We start from the raw sequence: 17728 nt of genomic DNA, 5'->3' as shown, positions 1-17728 counted from the left end.
TTAATCTTGGAAACCCCGGATCTGTTCTTTATACCTATTGTTTTTCCTTTTCCAGAAAATCATATGAATGGAATTAAAAAGTATGCAGCTTTTGAGTCTGGCTTTTGTTTATTGGCACAATGCATTTGAGACTCCTCTATTGTTACATATATCAATTGTTCACTCCTTTTTTATTGACGATTAGTGTTCCATTGTGTGGATATACCACAGTTGGTTTACACATTCACATGTTGAGCAACATTTGGGTTGTTTGCAAGTTCTGGTGATTATGAATAAAGCTGCTATTAATATTTGTATACTGAATTTTTTTTATTTAAAAACTTTTTAAATGTTTATTTATTTTTGAGAGAGAGAGAGAGAGACAGACAGACAATGGGGGAGGGGCAGCGAGAGAGGGAGACACAGAATTCGAAGCAGGCTCCAGGCTCTGAGTTGTCAGCACAGAGCCCCACACTGGCCTCAAACTCAGGAACCATGAGATCATGACCTGTGCTGAAGTCGGACGTCTAACCAACTGAACCATCCAGGTGTATCTGAATTTTTTTTTTTTTTTCCTATGGGAGAGTAGGTTTTTATTTCTCTTGGGTAAATGCCTGGGTGTTGGATTTCTGGGTTGTATGGTAGGTATATGTTTCACTATAAGAAATTGCAAAATTGTTTTCTATTCCCATGAGAAATATAGGAGCATTCCAGCTGCTCTGGATCTTCACAGAAGTTGATATTGTTAGTTTTTTAAAAAAGCTATTCTAATAGGCATATGGTAGTATCTCATTGTGGTTTTAACTCCCATCTTCCTGGTGACTAATAATGATAAATGAGCTTTCATGTGCTTATTTGTAACCCACGTATCTTTTTTGGAAAAGGTATTGTATTTTTTATTTTTTTGCCTTTTAGACTTGTCTTTCTTATTGTTAACTTTTGAGAGTTCTTTACATATTTGAGATAGAGTCTTTTCTTAGATACGTGATTTGCAAATATTTTTTCCTCGTCTGTAGCTTGACTTTTCATTCTTTTAACCATGTGTTTTGAAAAGCAAACATTTTAAATGTTGTTAAGTGCACTTTGTCAACATTGTTTTGAGACTCGTTTTTTGTTTTTGTTTGCTTTTGTTTTTGTTTTTTGGTTGTATCCAAGAGCTCTTTGTCTAACCCACGGTTCCAGAGATTTTTTTCCTATGTTTTCTTCTGAAAGTGTTATAGTTTTATGCTTTACATTTAGGTGATTTTGGCCTCTCTTGTTGTCAGTGAGAAGGCTTTTGGAAATCCGATATTCATTACACTGTGGGCTGTCTCATTTAGATACTTTTCTCTGGTTGCTTTAATTTTTTTTTTCTCTTTGTGTTCAGTATCTACTATTACTCACCGGTGTATGGGTTTGTTTATTTTATACTTCTGGAGACTAGTCCTTCTTCACTCTGAGGATTTGTGTGTTCTGTTTATTTTGAAAAATATTCAACCATTGTTTTTTTCAAAAGTTTCTAGTATTGCCCACTGTTTTTTCTATTTCATCATCCTGAAAGTCACATTAAGTGTCTTTTTGAAACTTTCCCTTCTATCTTTATGTCTCTCATCTTTTTTTTTTTTAAAATATTTTCTATTCATTTATTTTGCTGTGCTTCATCCTGGGGGAATTTTTAACATATAATTTAAAATTTTTTGAATCCTTTCGTACGCTGTGTCACATCTATTGTTTGATCCACTGGATTTTTAAATTTAATGATATCTTTTTAATTTCCGGAAGCTCTTTTTAGTTTATTTTCAAATAAACTAAAGATGGTTGGTGCTAATGAAGTGGGGGAATTTGGGTAAAATTGTAAAATGGGCCAAGATTGCCATTTGTTCTCCAGTTTTGTCTTTTTACTTCATTGCTTCCTGCTCATTCTAAGAGAATCATGTGGGATGATATATGTGAGAGTCTTTTTGTGTCCTGAAGTGTGCCATCCAAGTATATTGCTAATATCTAGTTATGTGTTATATATTCTATATTTCCCTATATAAGAACCGTTCTCAGGGAAAAGTCAGCCAAGTTCATTTATGCCAAGATATAAATAAGCATCAGGGCTCATGTGATCTCTTCTAGCAATTTCAAGATTTTCACAGAACTATATAGCCTTAAGGATTTACTGGTTATTATGGAATTTAAGGCTTTAACCTGGCCTTTCACATAGTATGTTTTTGAACAGGGAACCCTCTTTAACACCTCCCAGATCACATAGAGGAGGCATTGTTTTGCTTATTTATAAATTGAGCCTCAGCTAGTTTCATTCTATGCTGGATCTAGTAATGCTTATACCATAGTGTCATTGAGGAGTGAATGAGGCCGTGTGTATAAAGTACTTAGCACAGGCCCTGGCCAGTAGGAATTCCTCAGTAAATGTTGGCTCTGGTCATTATACCACTGACTCAGCTCAGTTCCGCTGGGACTTATGTTCTAGTCTAGGTAAACAGAGATGCTCGCGTGCAGTCTTGTATCCCTGGCAGTTTAATTCTCCACACGATCCACCTTCTGCCCTGAAGATTCAGAAGGGGACACAGATTCCAGTGGCCGAGAGTTGACCACCCTCCAAGGGCCGAGCCCTGATGGCCTGGAGCAGAGGTTTCCTCCATTGGGAGGGGAAATGCATTCCTTCCAGAAGGGCTGAATCTCTCTGAGGTTTTGCCTCTCTCTTGGACTATGTTCACTTCTAATGTAACTCTCACTGCCGCTCATGGCTGTCAGGGCACTACGATCCCTGCTTTTTCCTGATGCAGCCGTGGATGTCTTTTCTTGCTCTCTTTCAGGAAAACACAGCTGTGCCAAACTGGTGTTTTCAAAATGAGCATTGCTGAAATGGAAAGAGAAACCAAAATGACAGAAAAATTGTGAATAACATAAAAATAATTACCAAAGCACATGGTTCTGACTTGAAGAATATCATTAGAAACACATCTCGATTCGGACTCTTTGCTTTCCAACTCTTCAATAGCCACATGTGGCTGGTGGTCATTGTATGGGAGCACAGCTCTAGACCTTTGACTTTCCATCTGAGTGTAAGCTCCAGAAGCAGGGACCATCATGCCTCATGTCCAGAGCTGGCCGAGAGGGGTTCTGGGACGGATTCCTGACCCTCCTCCATTATCGCTGGAATTTGCCGGAGAATGGGGCATGTCTTTTTGGTGCAAATGTTATTATATTTGCGTAATTAACTTACAGTTAATTAAAAGTTCTATTTCTAGAATAGTTTAACACTAGCGTATGTATGTGTGTATGTCCTCACATGTATTTACGTTAGTGTCAAAATAGTCTACAAATGTTAAGGTTTTAAAACCTTACCTATTTATGAAAATTATTTCTTTGGAAATAATGTTTAGGTTGATACTGCAATCAAGTTGAACTCTGGTATAAAGGGCCACTCTGAGAGGAGTAATGCAGAGGAAAATGGAAACAATAATGATGATAAAGGAGAAAATGATTCTGAGAAAACAAAATTGGCTGAAGAAGGGTCAGATGAAGATCTGAACTTGGTTCAACATCAGATAATCCCTGGATGTGCAGGTAGGATACTCACCAGGTGATAGGCTAATGATAATTACAGACATTATAGTTAAAATATTAGAGTTACATCTGTTTTTTATCAGCTAAAGAAATACTAGTGAAAAAAAGAGGTATACCATTGTGAGCACCAGCTTTTGTTTAGAATAGTACTGAGTCTTTAAAAACACGTAGAAAAATAATAAAATTTTCATTTAATGAAATTGTTACTGTGGGTCATTTCACGTTAATCAAGTAGGAAGTATTTCTGCCACTTATGACAGGATTTATTGATATTTTTGATGTCTCAATGATACAATAAAATGTATCCCGTAATTTCTAAATGCCTTTTTCAGGATAATCCCATTTGATCTTAGTAACTTTTGGATTTTAAAAGACTCCTTTTTTCCCACCCTGGTTATTAAATTAATACTGGTCAGAGTGGAGAGCATGTCTCCAAATGTGGTGTGCAGAGCCCTGGGGGATTGCTGAGCCCCTTCTAGGAATTTTGCAAAGTAAAAACTTCTTTCGTCATAATATTGATATATCAGTAATATAATTCATCGTAATACTGAAATAGTGATACCTGCCTTTCCGCCCACTACACGGACATTTGCGGTGATGGCACAAAAGCGACGGTGAGTAAAATTGCTCCTGTGTTATCACGAATCCAGGCAGCGTATCACATTGTACTGGTCGGTCATTGTGTTCTTCGTGACCAGCCACTGGGAGGGAAAAGAAATAGCCTGTGTCACTCAAGAACATCTTTGGTGGAGCAGTAGAAATCGTTAATCTCTGAAACCTGGACTTGAAATACACATCTGTTTAATTGCCTGTGAGGTAAAATGGGAGGTATGTATATAGCAACTCTGCTCTACACCAAAATGGGAAGTTTGTGTTGAGGAACAGTACTCGTATGATAGTTTAAGTCGAGAACCGAACTGGCCGCTTTTTAACGGAGCATCATTCTTACGTGAAAGAATGACTGATGGACCAACTAGTATCATTCAGACTTGGGTATTTGGAAGTCATTTTTTTTTTTTTTTGAAGATGAAGTGAGCGTGTCATTTCAAGGAAGATAATTGACAGTATCTTTCATCAGTGATAAAATTTGGACTTTCAAGTGAAAATTAGAATTTTGGAAAACTTGTGTATGCCACTGTGAGATTGACAGCTTTCCAAGACTTAGACTCTTCCGATAAAATTTGATGGCAGTATGAACAAATGTGGTTTTTTAAAAATACTGTATCCTGAAACGTGTTAACATTTTGAAGGTCTGCGTAAGTCAGTGAACCACTATTTTCCAAATGACCAATGAAGGGTAAAAGATCCATTCAGCACAAATGATAGATGCATGGATTTTAATGGAACAAATACAAAAAGCTCACTGATAGAGTTACGTATTTCACATTACAACCACTCTTTAAGAAACTACCCCTTGTCGAGTTTTGATGTAGTATCGAAGAAGAATATCCACAATTATCTGAGAAGATTATTAAATTTCTCCTCCCCTTTCCAAATACATATTTGTATGAGGCCTGATTTTCTTCATACATTCTAACTGAAACAAGAGATTGCAATAGATTATACAAGCAGATATAAGAATCCAACTGTTTTCTGTTTAGCTAGATATTAAAAATTTAAAACAATGCCCTTCTTAATTTTTTTGGAATCTATACTTATTTGTCATAAAAAATGTTTTATTTATGTTAGCATGTAATTACTAATAACATGTTTATTATTTTAAAATGAATAAATAAATATATATTTTTCAGTTTTGATTTCCGATACAGTAATTATCAATAGATATAACATAAAAGCTACTTTGGGTTCTCAATAATGTTTAAGGTTGTAAAGGGAAGCTGAGATCATAAACTTTGAGAAATGGTGACTTAAGAGTATATTTAGGCTGAGTTTTGCTCTCAAAATTGGGCCTGGTGACTCAGGATTATAGTTATCAGGAAATGAGGCATTATAGTTGCGATTAGCTATTGGCCCAGTTTACACTGAACTTATTTATACTGTTTTGGAACTGCATGAGTTACTTCCAGATGTCTGCTGTATGGACCACCTCTGTATATGGAGTGCAAGGATTGGCATTTGGGAATTATAACTAAAGGCTGTTGCATTTGAAATATGTAAGCAACAAGATCTGTAGAGCCTCCTTATCAATAAGATCAGTATTCTTTTTGGACAAGCTAGTTCCCTTCTAAAAATATCCCCTTTTCCTTGAAGAGGAAGTGATGTACATTATAGGGAAACACACTGGACTCTTTGGATTTTAAAAAGTTGCAAAATTTGGTCTTTCTTGGCATAATATGCCGCTTCCTAAACTGGAGTGGCTGAGACTTTAGTATTTGAGCATTTATGCTCATTGCCAGATTAACATCTTTCATCAGACTTCACAGAGGACATATTACCTGGTGGTGAAGAGTTTTGACGCTCAAATCAGACAGATCTGGGTGGAAACTGGCCCTGCCATTTACTATTTATATCATCTTGGATGTGTATGTAACTCAATTACAAATTATTCTCAGTTTACTAATTTGTAAAATGGGACAATAACTATACTACCTGACAGGATTATGATGAGGATTAAATGACACAATTCCTGTAAATAAAGCCCTTAACACTGAGCATATCAGATAATTCTATAAATGTTAGCTGCTATTATTAACATTATCATTAATCATAAGTTAAAACTTGAGTGAAAAAAGTTCTAAAGAGCCCTTAGCTTTAAATAAGTTACTACCAATTATCCATTTTTAGGTACTTCAAAAAAAAAAAAAAAATAGAACAAATGGGAGGGGCATAGATAAAAGCTGTCTAGTTACATAGAGTACTTTTCTGAATTTGTTTCTCTGTGTTGGAATCATTTCATTTCTTGACATGTTACATTTTACTGCATCGATTTCACAAATAGCTACATGCCTTCTCTTTTAGTCTGAAGCAGTTTTAGGATAGGGTCTTTGTCTTATTCCTTATTCCTTACTTATGAATATAGAAGGTATACCAGAATGAAGGAGAAATATTTTGGGATTGAAAATGAGATAAGACCCACCTATGAGTTCAATACCATAATTTATTAGCTATTTGAAAGAACAGAGTTATTTCCAAGTGTTGGCGGGGATGTGGAGAAAAAGGAACCCTTGTGTACTGTTGGTGTGAACATAAATTGGTACAGCTACTGTAGAAAACAGTATGGAGGATTTTCTTAGAAAATTAAAAATAGAAATATGATATGATATGATCCGGGAATTCTAGTACTGGGTATTTACCCAAAGAAAATGAAAATGTTAATTTGAAAAGATATATACACCCCTATATTTATTGTAGTGTTATTTACAATAGCCAAGATATGGAAACAAGTCAAGTGTCCATCAATAGATAAATGGATAAAGAAGATGTGGTATACATTCTCTCTCTCTCTCTCTCTCTCTCTCTCTCTTTCTCTCTCTTACACACACACACACGCACGCACACACACACAGAGGAACATAAGGCAGCCATAAAATGATGAGATCTTATCATTTGTGACAATATGGATGGACCTAGAGGGTATTATGCTAATTGAAACAAGTCAGACTGAGAAAGACAAATACCATATGATTTCACTTATATGTGCAATCCCCAAAACCAAAAATGAATAAACAAACAAACAAACAAAAAAGCAGAATGAGACCTGTAAATACAGAGAACAAAGTGATGGTTGTCAGAAACCGGGGGTTAGGGAATGGGCAAAATGGGTGAAGGGGAGTGGGAGATACAGGCTTCCAATTATGAAATTATTAAGTCATGGGGATAAAGGGCACAGCATATGGAGTATAGTCAATGACACTGTAACAGCATTGTATGGTGACAGACGGTAGTTATACTTGTGGTGAGCATAGCCTGTTACAGAGTTGTTGAATCACTGTGTTATACACCTGAAACTGTAGCATTGTGTGTCAACTATACTCAAAAAAATTTTCAAAAAGGAAAAAAAAGAAAAGACAGTTATTTCAGCTGTAAAACCGGGTTGTTAGATAATTATGTTTCATAGGTTGTTCGATAATCATATGAAAAAATATGTGTGAAAGCACCTTGTAAAATATGTCAGTTATTCTCACCAGCCGTAAACATTTGTTGAATGAAAGAACAAACAGTAAAAACAAAACGAAACTTTCTGGTTGTACTAAACTTCAAGCTCATTCCTACTTTCAACACAATATAGATGAACCTGAATTAAAAGAATTAGATTCTCAACTTCAAGATGCTATTCACAAGATGAAGAGGCTTGATAAAATATTGGTGAAGAAACAATACAGAGAAAAAGAAATTAAGAAGCAAGGTCTAGACCTGAGAATAAAGCTGTGGGAAGAACTTAAGGTAAGAGTTGTCTCACCATTGCTGATGTGGAAGAAATAATTTCCTCTAAGATGAGTAAGAAAAGCATGGACTGTGGTAGTATTAGTGTGGTCTGCCTTTATTGATTTATTTTGTAGAAGTAGGATGGTGGTGTGTATATGTATGTGTGTGGGGGTGGGGAGGTGAGGGAGATCATTTTCTGGAACTAGACAAGGTAACTTTGCAGAATTCCAGATTTCAGGCACCACACTGCCATGTTTGTTTTCCATGGGCAGCACAGCAGACCTCTCTTACCAGTGTCAGGCTGGGGTTCCTCCGTTTCTGGAGCAGAAAGTGATGTGGTCCCTACTTTCATCAAGTCTGTTTGCTGCTTCTTCAGCAAGCTTACGGTTTGGAGATAAACACATAAATATACACAAATTTAACCCCCTGGTCGCCATTATTTTTTAAGTAAACTTTTGTGACCAAGAAGTGGGGTGTTCACTGTTTCACATGCTGGTCAAGATCTCTTAGAAGCTGTAAAGTGCTTGTGGTCTGTGACCATGCTCTATTTGCTTCTGTCTCAGTACATCTCTAGTGCTCGATTAACTTTCCTTGGCCTTCTTGGACCTTTATTCTCTGTAGTATTGAGGGGTGGAAGTTGACCATATATTTGCTCTGACTTGACGTTTAGCCATTGGTTCATATTTGAACTTTGTCCCGTAAAGGAGAGCACTTTTAGGTAAGGAGCACTGTAATAACAGATGAGTTGTTTGTGATAAATTCTTCCTTCCTCAGTCGACTGACTTCAAGGACATTTCCTAGATGATGCTCTGCATTAATAATGAAGTGACGAAGAATACATTTTTACAAGATTCCCAGGAAGACCATGGAGTAGAAAGCACCATACACAATGCAGTGATTTAAACTAGAGAAACGATTTGTATAAATTTGTCATAAAAAGTTAGCCTATCACTTATTCCTGTTGAATCTCAAAGCAAAGTTTTACTTGTTTGGAAACAGGAATAATAATTGGACCCATAATAAAATATAGTATCAATCCTGAAATGTCTGAAACTATAATTTAATGATGGACCTTTAGGCTACTCATTAGTTATGGAAATATCAAACAGAAGCTGAAGAAGATTTAAGTGAGATAATGATTATATAATGATAGACATATATTACAACTCTGTTTGGGACTATTCATTGCTAGAATTTGTGCGAACAGGGATATTAATAGATTTCCTATTTAAAGAGATAAAAATGACCTGTCCCTTTTTGTTCAGGTCAATTGTGGAATTACAAATGACACAATTTGTAATCCATGTTGAAACTGTGCAAAATATCGAAAAGTGTAGTTGCCTTCTTTTCCTTGTTTCTCTTTTATTAGTCTGCAAAAACTAGTGAAGCTTTGCAAAGTAATGAGGAGATGGAAAATACAAAAAAGTTTCTAGCTTTGACTGCTGCATCAGAAGAAACTGTCGGTGAGTAAAATTTATCTTTTTTTTTTTTAAATCTCAGAGTCATAGAATATTTGAATTAAAGTAAAAATCCCAGTTAAGTTATTCTTTCTTTTTCTTTGTGAGTTTAACTCTTCTCTATGGGAAATGATCACATTAGGTAGGATTATATGGAACTTTCCTGAGCATTGGTAAGTTTCAGAGGCTTTTCGGGTTTGTACCTGTTCAAGAGTGAGGGGGACAGGGCAGTGAAAAATTGGGAAAGACACAATATGTCTTTGCCTTTACTTCCTGTGCCTCTAAGAGGCCTCTAGACACCCAGTCTATGCAGTCTCCTAACTGCCTAGAATCCTCCCACGATGTGTCACTCAGGCTTCTGACATCCCTTTCATAAAAATCCGTCCTATTTCCTGTTCTCTTCCAGTCTTGTTTTTGAGACCAGCCAAATCATTATGCATGTTTCTAATTTGCCATCTGTGTGTATGTATATTTATCATTCTTCCTTTCCTCCTCCTCTTTCTCCTCCTCCTTTATCTTCTCTTCCTCCTTCTTCACCCAAAGAAGTGTGATAGAGTCATGTAGCCTTTAACTTCCTTATACAGTGGTGAAAATTTGGGGGATTGGGAAGTGGTTGCTAGGTTTTTGGCAGGACGCTTTGGAAATCCTTTAGCGTGCATCACGTAAGTGGTTATCCAATACTGTTGGGGGGTGAAACTGACTCTAAGCAGGGGCCCCTGATTTCTCTGAGACTCCTGGGATCCATTTGTCTTTTGCAAAGTGAGTGTCTAACATTGCAGAGCCTCAACAACCTGACTCAGACTATTGCTGCTGGTTAGCATGAGTTTTGATGTGAATGAAATTCCTTGAGGTTTGTTTCTTTCTGGATCCAGCGGTGAGAGCTCAAAAGCTGCTTGGGCCCAGGGGATTTGGATTTAGAATGCACCAAATGTTTCTGTCCAGGAAGTGGGTGCCCTATCTGGGTTGTCTTTTCTATGACTAAGGACTTAAAAAAAAAAAAATGAATCTGAGTTTCTCCTAGACAGATGTATATCTAGATTGGCTTTGTTGAAATTTACCATTTATATATCCTAATTGAAACACCAAAAACTAAGGGCACCTGGGTGACTCAGTTGATTGAGTGTCTGACTTTGGCTCAGGAAGGTTCATGAGTTCGAGCCCCACATGGGGCTCACTGCTGTCAGCACAGAGCCTGCTTTGGATCCTCTGTTTCCCCTCTCATTCCCTCCCCAACTCATGCTCTCTCTCTCAAAAATAAAAGGCATTAAAAAAAAACCCCAAAATGATTTGCCTATTAAAATAATAGATCATTTACTTTCTACTTCTTCTATTTGGTTATAGAAATAATACATGCATAATATGTATTAGAAAATATTGATAAACTGGAAGAAAAAAAATCACCTTAATTCTTAACTTGCAGAGATAATCATTATTAATATTTTTGTTTACTCTTTATCTTTTGAGACATTTTCCATGCAGATATCTATATATATTTTAAAAATAAAAATGAGATCAAATTATATGTATGGTGTTTTGTAATCTGTTTCCTACTAATTTTTATCTCATGGGCACCCTTAGCTGTCAGTAAGGACAGAACTGTGTGATAGTTTGTTTCCAAGATGTTTGCCATAGTTCCTTCCCTCTATGATGTTCATTCCAGTCCTTGATAGGGATGGGGTCTCTTTCTTCCTGTATTTTCAGTCTGGGCTGGGCTAGGACTACGTTGACTGAAAGATTACAGCAGAAGTAATCCTACACCACCCGTTCCAGCCCTTGCCGTTAAAGGACTGGCAGTTTCGGCTTCTCTTTTTAGAAGGCCCACTCAGAGGAAAGCCAGCCATCCTGTAAGGAGTCAGACTACCCTGAAGCTGCCATGCTGTGAGAAATTCCAAACAAGCCATATGAAGGCTACCCAGAGGATGTGATACTGGCCAGTTCTGACCTACAGTGAGTTCAGTAGTGTTCCACCAGAAGTCACGTCTACCTGGAGCCTCAGTATGTGACCTTATTTAGAAATAGAATCTTTGCAGGGGTGCCTGGGTGGCTCCGTTGGTTAAGCATCTGACTCTTAATTTCAGTTTAGGTCATGGTCTCATGGTTCCTGAGATTGAGCCCCATGTCAGGCTCTGCGCTGACAGGAGCCTGCTTGGGATTCTCTCTCTCTCTGCCCCTCCCCCACTCGTGCTCGCTCTCTCTCTCTCTCTCTCTCTCTCTGTCTCTCAAAAATAAATAGATAAACAAACAAACAAAAGGAAATAGAATCTTTACAGATGTGATTAGTTAAGATGAGATCTTACTGGATTAGGTGGGCCCTAAAGCTGAAGTTTGGTGTTCTTGTAAGAAAAGAAGACACAGAGACACAATGACGTGGTTAAGAGGAAGGTGATGTGAAGATAAAGGCAGAGCTTAGAATGACGTAGTTACAAGCCAAGGAATGGCAGGGGTCGTTGGGAGCCACCAGAAGCTGGGAAGAAGCAAGGAAGGATTCTTCCCTAGAGATTTCAGAGGGGCACGGCCTCGCGGACATCATCATTCCAGATGTCTAGCTTCTAGAACTGGGAGAGAATAAATTGCTATTGTTTTCAGCCATCCATTCCACAGTTACTTGTTACAGCGGCCCCTGGAAACTAATACACTGACTGGTCAGCATCTCAGTGCCGGCACCAGAGATGTGAAAGAAGGAGCCACCTTGGCCATTGCATTCCTAACAAATGTCATGTAGAGGATAGCCAAGGCCAGACACACGGTCTCAGGTGAGCTGCCACAGACATCTCCAGCCCAGTGCAGCCCCCCAGCTGAGGCCTCCTTCATGGTGGAGCAGGGGCATATCATTCCTGGTGTGTCCCTCATATTACTGACCCACAGAATCATAAGCATAATAAAATGGTCACTGTTTTGTGCCACTAAGTTTTTTTGTTTTTGTTTTTTTCTTTTTCTTTTCACTTTTTGTTGTGGAATAATGTTAAACTTACAGAAAAATTTCAAAATAGTACATAGAGTTCCTGTTTGCTCTTTACCCAGCCTCCCCTGATGTTAGTATCTTGTGTAACCATAGTACAGTTGGCCTTTGAGAAACATGGGTTTGAACTTCATGGGTCCATTTATATGTGGACTCTTTACAGCACAGTACTATAAATGCATTGTCTCTTATAATTTTCTTTTCTTTAAAAAACGTGCTTTTAATGTCTATTTTTGAGAGAGAGGGTGGGACACAGGGTGTGAGCAGGAGAGGGGCAGAGAGAGAGGGAGAAACAGAGTTCAAAGCAGGCTTCAGGCTCTGAGTTGTCAGCACAGAGCCCAATGCGGGACTGGAACCCATGAACCGTGAGATCATGACCTGAGCTGAAGTTGGTTACTTAACCGACTGAGCCACCCAGGCGCCCCTCTTACGATTTTCTTAATAACATTTTCTTTTCTCTAGCTTACTCTATTTAAGAATACAAGATATAATACGTTTAACATACAAAGTGTATGTTAATCGACTGTTTACTTTATTGGTAAGGCTTCTGGTTAACAGTAGGCCATTATGGGGCGCCTGGGTGGCTCAGACTGTTAAGTGTCCGACTTTGGTTCAGGTCATGATCTCATGGCTCGTGAGTTCAAGCCCCACATTGGGCTCTGTGCTAATGGCTCAGAGCCTGGAGCCTGCTTCAGATTCTGTGTCTTCTTGTGTCTCTCTGCTTATGCTCTGTCTCTCTCTCTCTCTCAAAAATAAATAAATATTTAAACAAACAAAAAAACCTCAGTAGGCCATTAGTAGAGTCTTTGGGAAGTCAAAAGTTATGCATGGATTTTCAACTACATGGGGATTTGGCACCCCTCACCCCCATGTTGTTCAAGGGTTGACTTTACAGTGATCAACATTAAGAAGTTAACATTCGTATAATTCTATTAAACTACAGACCCTCTTAAAATTTCACCGGTTTTTCCTTTTTATTTTCTAGTATCCAACCCAGGATCCCCTTTTGCACTTGGTTGTCTGTTTTCTTAGTCTCTTCTTAGTCTCTTTTCTTTCTTAGTTTCTCTCTTTCTAAGTCTCTTTCTTAGTTATTCTAATTTGTGATAGTTCCTCGATCTTTCCCTGTCTCTCATGGTCTTGATGCATTTGGAGAGTACCGGTCAGCTATTTTTTAAAATATCCTTCAGTTTCAGTTTGTCTGATGTTTTCCCTTGATTAGATAGAGTTAATGCATTTTTGGCAAGAATACCCCAGAAGTTATGGGCTCTCGATCAGTCACGCTCAGGGTACCTAAGGTTAAGTTCTGATGTTACTGGTGATAGTAACCTTGAAAACTTGGTTAAGGTAGTGTCTGCCATGTTTCTCTATTGTAAAGTTACTAATTTTCCTTTTATAATTAATAAATATCATGGGCGAGATACTTTATGCAAATATCTTTCCTCAAACTGTTGTCCATTAATGTTAGTATCCGTTAGTTGATCTTGCCTGCAATAATTATTACTGTATGACCCTAAATTTTGGGTGATTTTTTTTCATGTAACAATAGATAACTGGAATGATTTGCATCAGCATTTAAAAAAAAATTTGAGTCGGGGAGCCTGGGTGGCTCAGTCAGTTGAGCGTCTGATTCTTGATTTCAACTCCGGTCATGATGTCATGGTTAGTGAGATCCAGCCCCGTGTTGGGCTCTGTGCTGACAGCACGAGGCCTGATTGGGATTCTCTCTTTACCTCTATCTCTGCCCCTCCCCTTCTCATGCTTTCTGTCTCTCAAAATAAGTAAATAAACATTAAGAAAAATAAAAAATAAATTTTGAGTATAGTTGATACAATGTTACATTCATTTCAGATGTACAACATAGCGATTCAACATGTCTATACATTATTATTATTATTTTTTTAAAGATTATTTTGAGAGAGAGAGAGAGAGAGAATGAGCAGGGGAGGGACAGAGGGAGAGGGAGAGAGAGAATCCCAGGTTGCTTTGTTCAGATGATGTGCGTCTGACACAGGGCTTGATCTCACCAACCACGAGATCATGACCTGAGCCAAAATCAAAAGTCGGACACTTAACCAACAGAGCCACTCAGGTGCTCCCTACATTATTCTGAGTTCACCACAAGTATAGCTACCATCTGATCTGATATGTCATTATTACAATGTCATTGACTATATTCCTTATACTGTGTCAGCATTATCTTTAATGACTGTATATTAATTCCCTACATAGATGTGCCATAATTTATTTAACTAAAATTCTGCTATTAAACATTTAGGTTATTTCTTTTTTTTCAATTTTTTTCGGTTATACATAATGCTGCAATAACATCCTTAAGTAATTATTCCTTTGTTACCTTCTGTGGTAATTGAGAAGCTAGGTTGTGGGGAACCTGGGTGGCTCAGTCGGTTGAGTGTCCACCTCTTGATTTTAGCTCAGGTCATGATCCCAGGGTTGTGGGATCAAGCCCCAGTCTCACTTCTTGCTGAGTTAGAGCCTGCTTAAGATTCTCTCTCTCTTCCTTTGCCCCCTCCCCTGCTAGTACTCTCACACTCTCTCTTAAAAAAAAAAAAAGAAAAGGACAAAAGCAAAAAAAAAAAAAAAAAGAAAAATTAGGTTGACAACTAGGTTGGAAAAGAAAAAATGCCTCCCAAGAGATATCCATGTCAAATTCCTAGAAGCTGTGAATGTTACCTTATTTGGAAAAAGGGTCATTGCAGATGTGATTAAGTTAAGGATCTTAAGATGAGGACATAATCCTGGAATATGGAAGAGAGCTCTACATGAGCTCATAGGTATCCATCATAGGTATCCTCATAAGAGAGAGGCAGAGGGAGAAGAGGCACACAGAAGAGAAGCCACATGAAGATTGAGGCAGGGATTGGAGTGGTGTGGCCTACAGCCAAGGTGATGATGGCAGCCACCAGACACTGGGAGAGGCAAGGAATGAAATCTCACTGAGGGCCCCTGGAGAGAGTGTGGCCCTACCGACACCTTGACTTTGGACTAATGGCCTCTAGAACTGTGAGAGAATAAATTTCTGTTGTTTTAAGTGACCAAGTTTGTGTTAAACTGCGACAATAGCTACAGGAAATAATACATCTTCAAAGAGAAATCACTTAGTCAAAGGGCTTGGGCCTTTTAAAAATTGTATCCATATATAAAAATATTTTTAATTTTTTTAATGTTTATTTATTTTTGACAGAGAGAGACAGACAGACAGACAGAGCATGAGTGGGGAAGGGGCAAAGAGAGAGGGAGACACAGAATCTGAAACAGGCTCCAGGCTCCGAGCTGTCAGCCCAGAGCCCGACGCAGGTCTTGAACTCACGGACAGCAAGATCATGACCCGAGCTGAAGTCAGATGCTCAACCAACGGAGCCACCCAGGTGTCCCTAGATTTTTATTCATATTGACTTATTAAAAGGTTTTACCAATTTAGACAAATATTGTATTAAATACAAATCAAATATTGTATCTGAGAATTGTTTTTGTATACCCATAACAATGGGTTTAATAGTTGTTTTAAAGCTTTTTTTAAAATGGAGTCACAATTTATACCTCTGTGATAATCAAGGAGGTTGAGTATTTATTCTTTTAGCCATTTTGTGAATTAATTGTTCTTTTATGAAATGAAGTATTCCTTTTTATTGTTTAGAAGGACTCCTTTACATATCAAGAATACTAATATTTGACAGTCATAAATATAAAAAACATTATTTCTAATTTATTTTTAGTTTTGTGGTATTTCTTGCTCTCCCAAACTGAATATTTTTTTAGTTAGCTAAATCAGTCATTTTTTTTCTTTTTAAAATTTTAATGTTTATTTATTTTTGAGAGAGAGAGAGAGAGAGAGACAGAATATGAGTGGGGGAGGTGCACAGAGAGAGGGAGACACAGAATCCGAAGCAGGCTCCAGGCTGTGAGCTGTCAGCACAGAGCCCGGCATGGGGCTCAAACTCATGAACCATGAGATCAAGACCTGAGCCAAAGTTGGAAGCTTAACTGACTGAGCCACCCAGGCACCCCAGTCATTTCTTTTCTTTTATCCTTGACTGTTGTTCCGCTTAAAAAGTCCTTTTCCAGTGTAAGATGACATAAAAATGTATCTGTGTTTTCCTTTAGTACAGTTATTGTTTTATGAAAATTAAAATATTAGTCTACTTTGAACTCATTTTCTTGTCATATATGAGGTAGAGAGTTGATTTGGTGGTTCCCCCCACCCCACCCCCCACCCCCAGTTTGTTAGCTAGCATCAAAAGATTACAAATAACAGAAATAAAATCAAAGAGTCGCCACGGTAGTAATTAGAAGTTTATCATGCACGCGTGAAAAAAGTCAGCTTGCAAAACTGGGAACACTGAAGCCAAAACATGGACTGAGTCTCAGGAGGATTTTGTTATAAAGCAGAATGGTTACTTCATATCAATTTTGGAAGACACTAAGTTTTACTTATGATTTCTAGAGGCCTAAGCAAGAGATGATCCAGGTCAAGTTACTCTTGCAAAAGAAGCTAAATTACGTTTTGTTTGTATGACTAAACTGGTGTTGTCTGCTCAGATCATTTCTAAGGTTTCTCTCTATTTGTTTTTGATTTTAACACTGGTTACCTCAGTACCTTTTACTGCATAATCCATCATTCCCTCATTTATTTGGAATGCTAACTTTATCATGAATTGGGCTTGTTTCCAAAATTTCTATTCTCTTCCATTATAATATTCCTATCCGTTCTAATGTTAGCATTGCACTGTTCTTACTACTTTAGCTTTATAATACGTTTTATTAGGGCAGGTATATTGTCTTTTTCGGGAAGTTTTTTTGCAAGAACATGTTTTTCTCAAGCCTGTTTTTCTCGTTGAGAGTTGTTCAGTTGTGAGTACACTAAGAAGAAAGACTGCAAAGCACCTCTAAAGTTATGGCTATTTATAGAATGCTGTTTTACTCCCTTCAGTGTCTGAAGGCTATGGTATGAATATAACCTGTCTTGAAAAGTGCGGTTTCTTATATTTTCCTTCACGTCTGTCAGTAATTCTGTATCTTCATAGAAGCAGGACTTCCAAATAAAGAACATGGATTTCCAAATAAAGAACTGGATGTTACAGTATCTCAGCATCTATATTTCAGAAAGCTGGAGATAATGCTGATTTCTCTAATGGATGGGGCATTTCTAAGAGGCATATGTACCTCCTGTGGTTGACTCTGGAGCAGGGACTGTAAAATAGTAAGGGGGGTTTTTGACATTAACCTTTCAGGCATAGAGTACACTATTAAAGGAACTTTTGGCCCTGCAGGGCAAGACTTTGTTATCAGTTGTCTTTTCTTCATTTTTTATTTTTTTAAGTTTATTTTTTTACTTATGTTGATAGAGATATAGAGAGCAAGCAGGGGAGGGGCAGAGAGAGAGGGAGATGGAATACCAAGCAGGCTCCGTGCTGTCAATGCAGAGCCTGATGTG

The 17728-nt window shown here is 37.8% G+C and overlaps 1 protein-coding gene across 2 annotated transcripts in view; it reads left to right on the top strand.

Moving 5' to 3' along the window:
• The window catches only part of FSIP1 (fibrous sheath interacting protein 1), a 196943-nt gene that overhangs the window by 9222 nt on the left and 169993 nt on the right, over positions 1–17728 (top strand). For both annotated transcript variants that reach the window (XM_049613332.1, XM_049613331.1), the window contains exons 3-5: positions 3351–3534; positions 7724–7878; positions 9230–9323. In XM_049613332.1, coding sequence (XP_049469289.1) covers positions 3351–3534; positions 7724–7878; positions 9230–9323 — 433 coding nt within the window. The remainder of the gene's footprint in view (positions 1–3350; positions 3535–7723; positions 7879–9229; positions 9324–17728) is intronic.

The sequence above is a fragment of the Panthera uncia genome, assembly GCF_023721935.1.
Source record: "Panthera uncia isolate 11264 chromosome B3 unlocalized genomic scaffold, Puncia_PCG_1.0 HiC_scaffold_1, whole genome shotgun sequence".
In the NCBI taxonomy this organism is placed as follows: Eukaryota; Metazoa; Chordata; class Mammalia; order Carnivora; family Felidae; genus Panthera; species Panthera uncia.
Note: the sequence above shows the minus strand (reverse complement) of the source record. Positions and strands in the feature narration are given on the sequence as shown.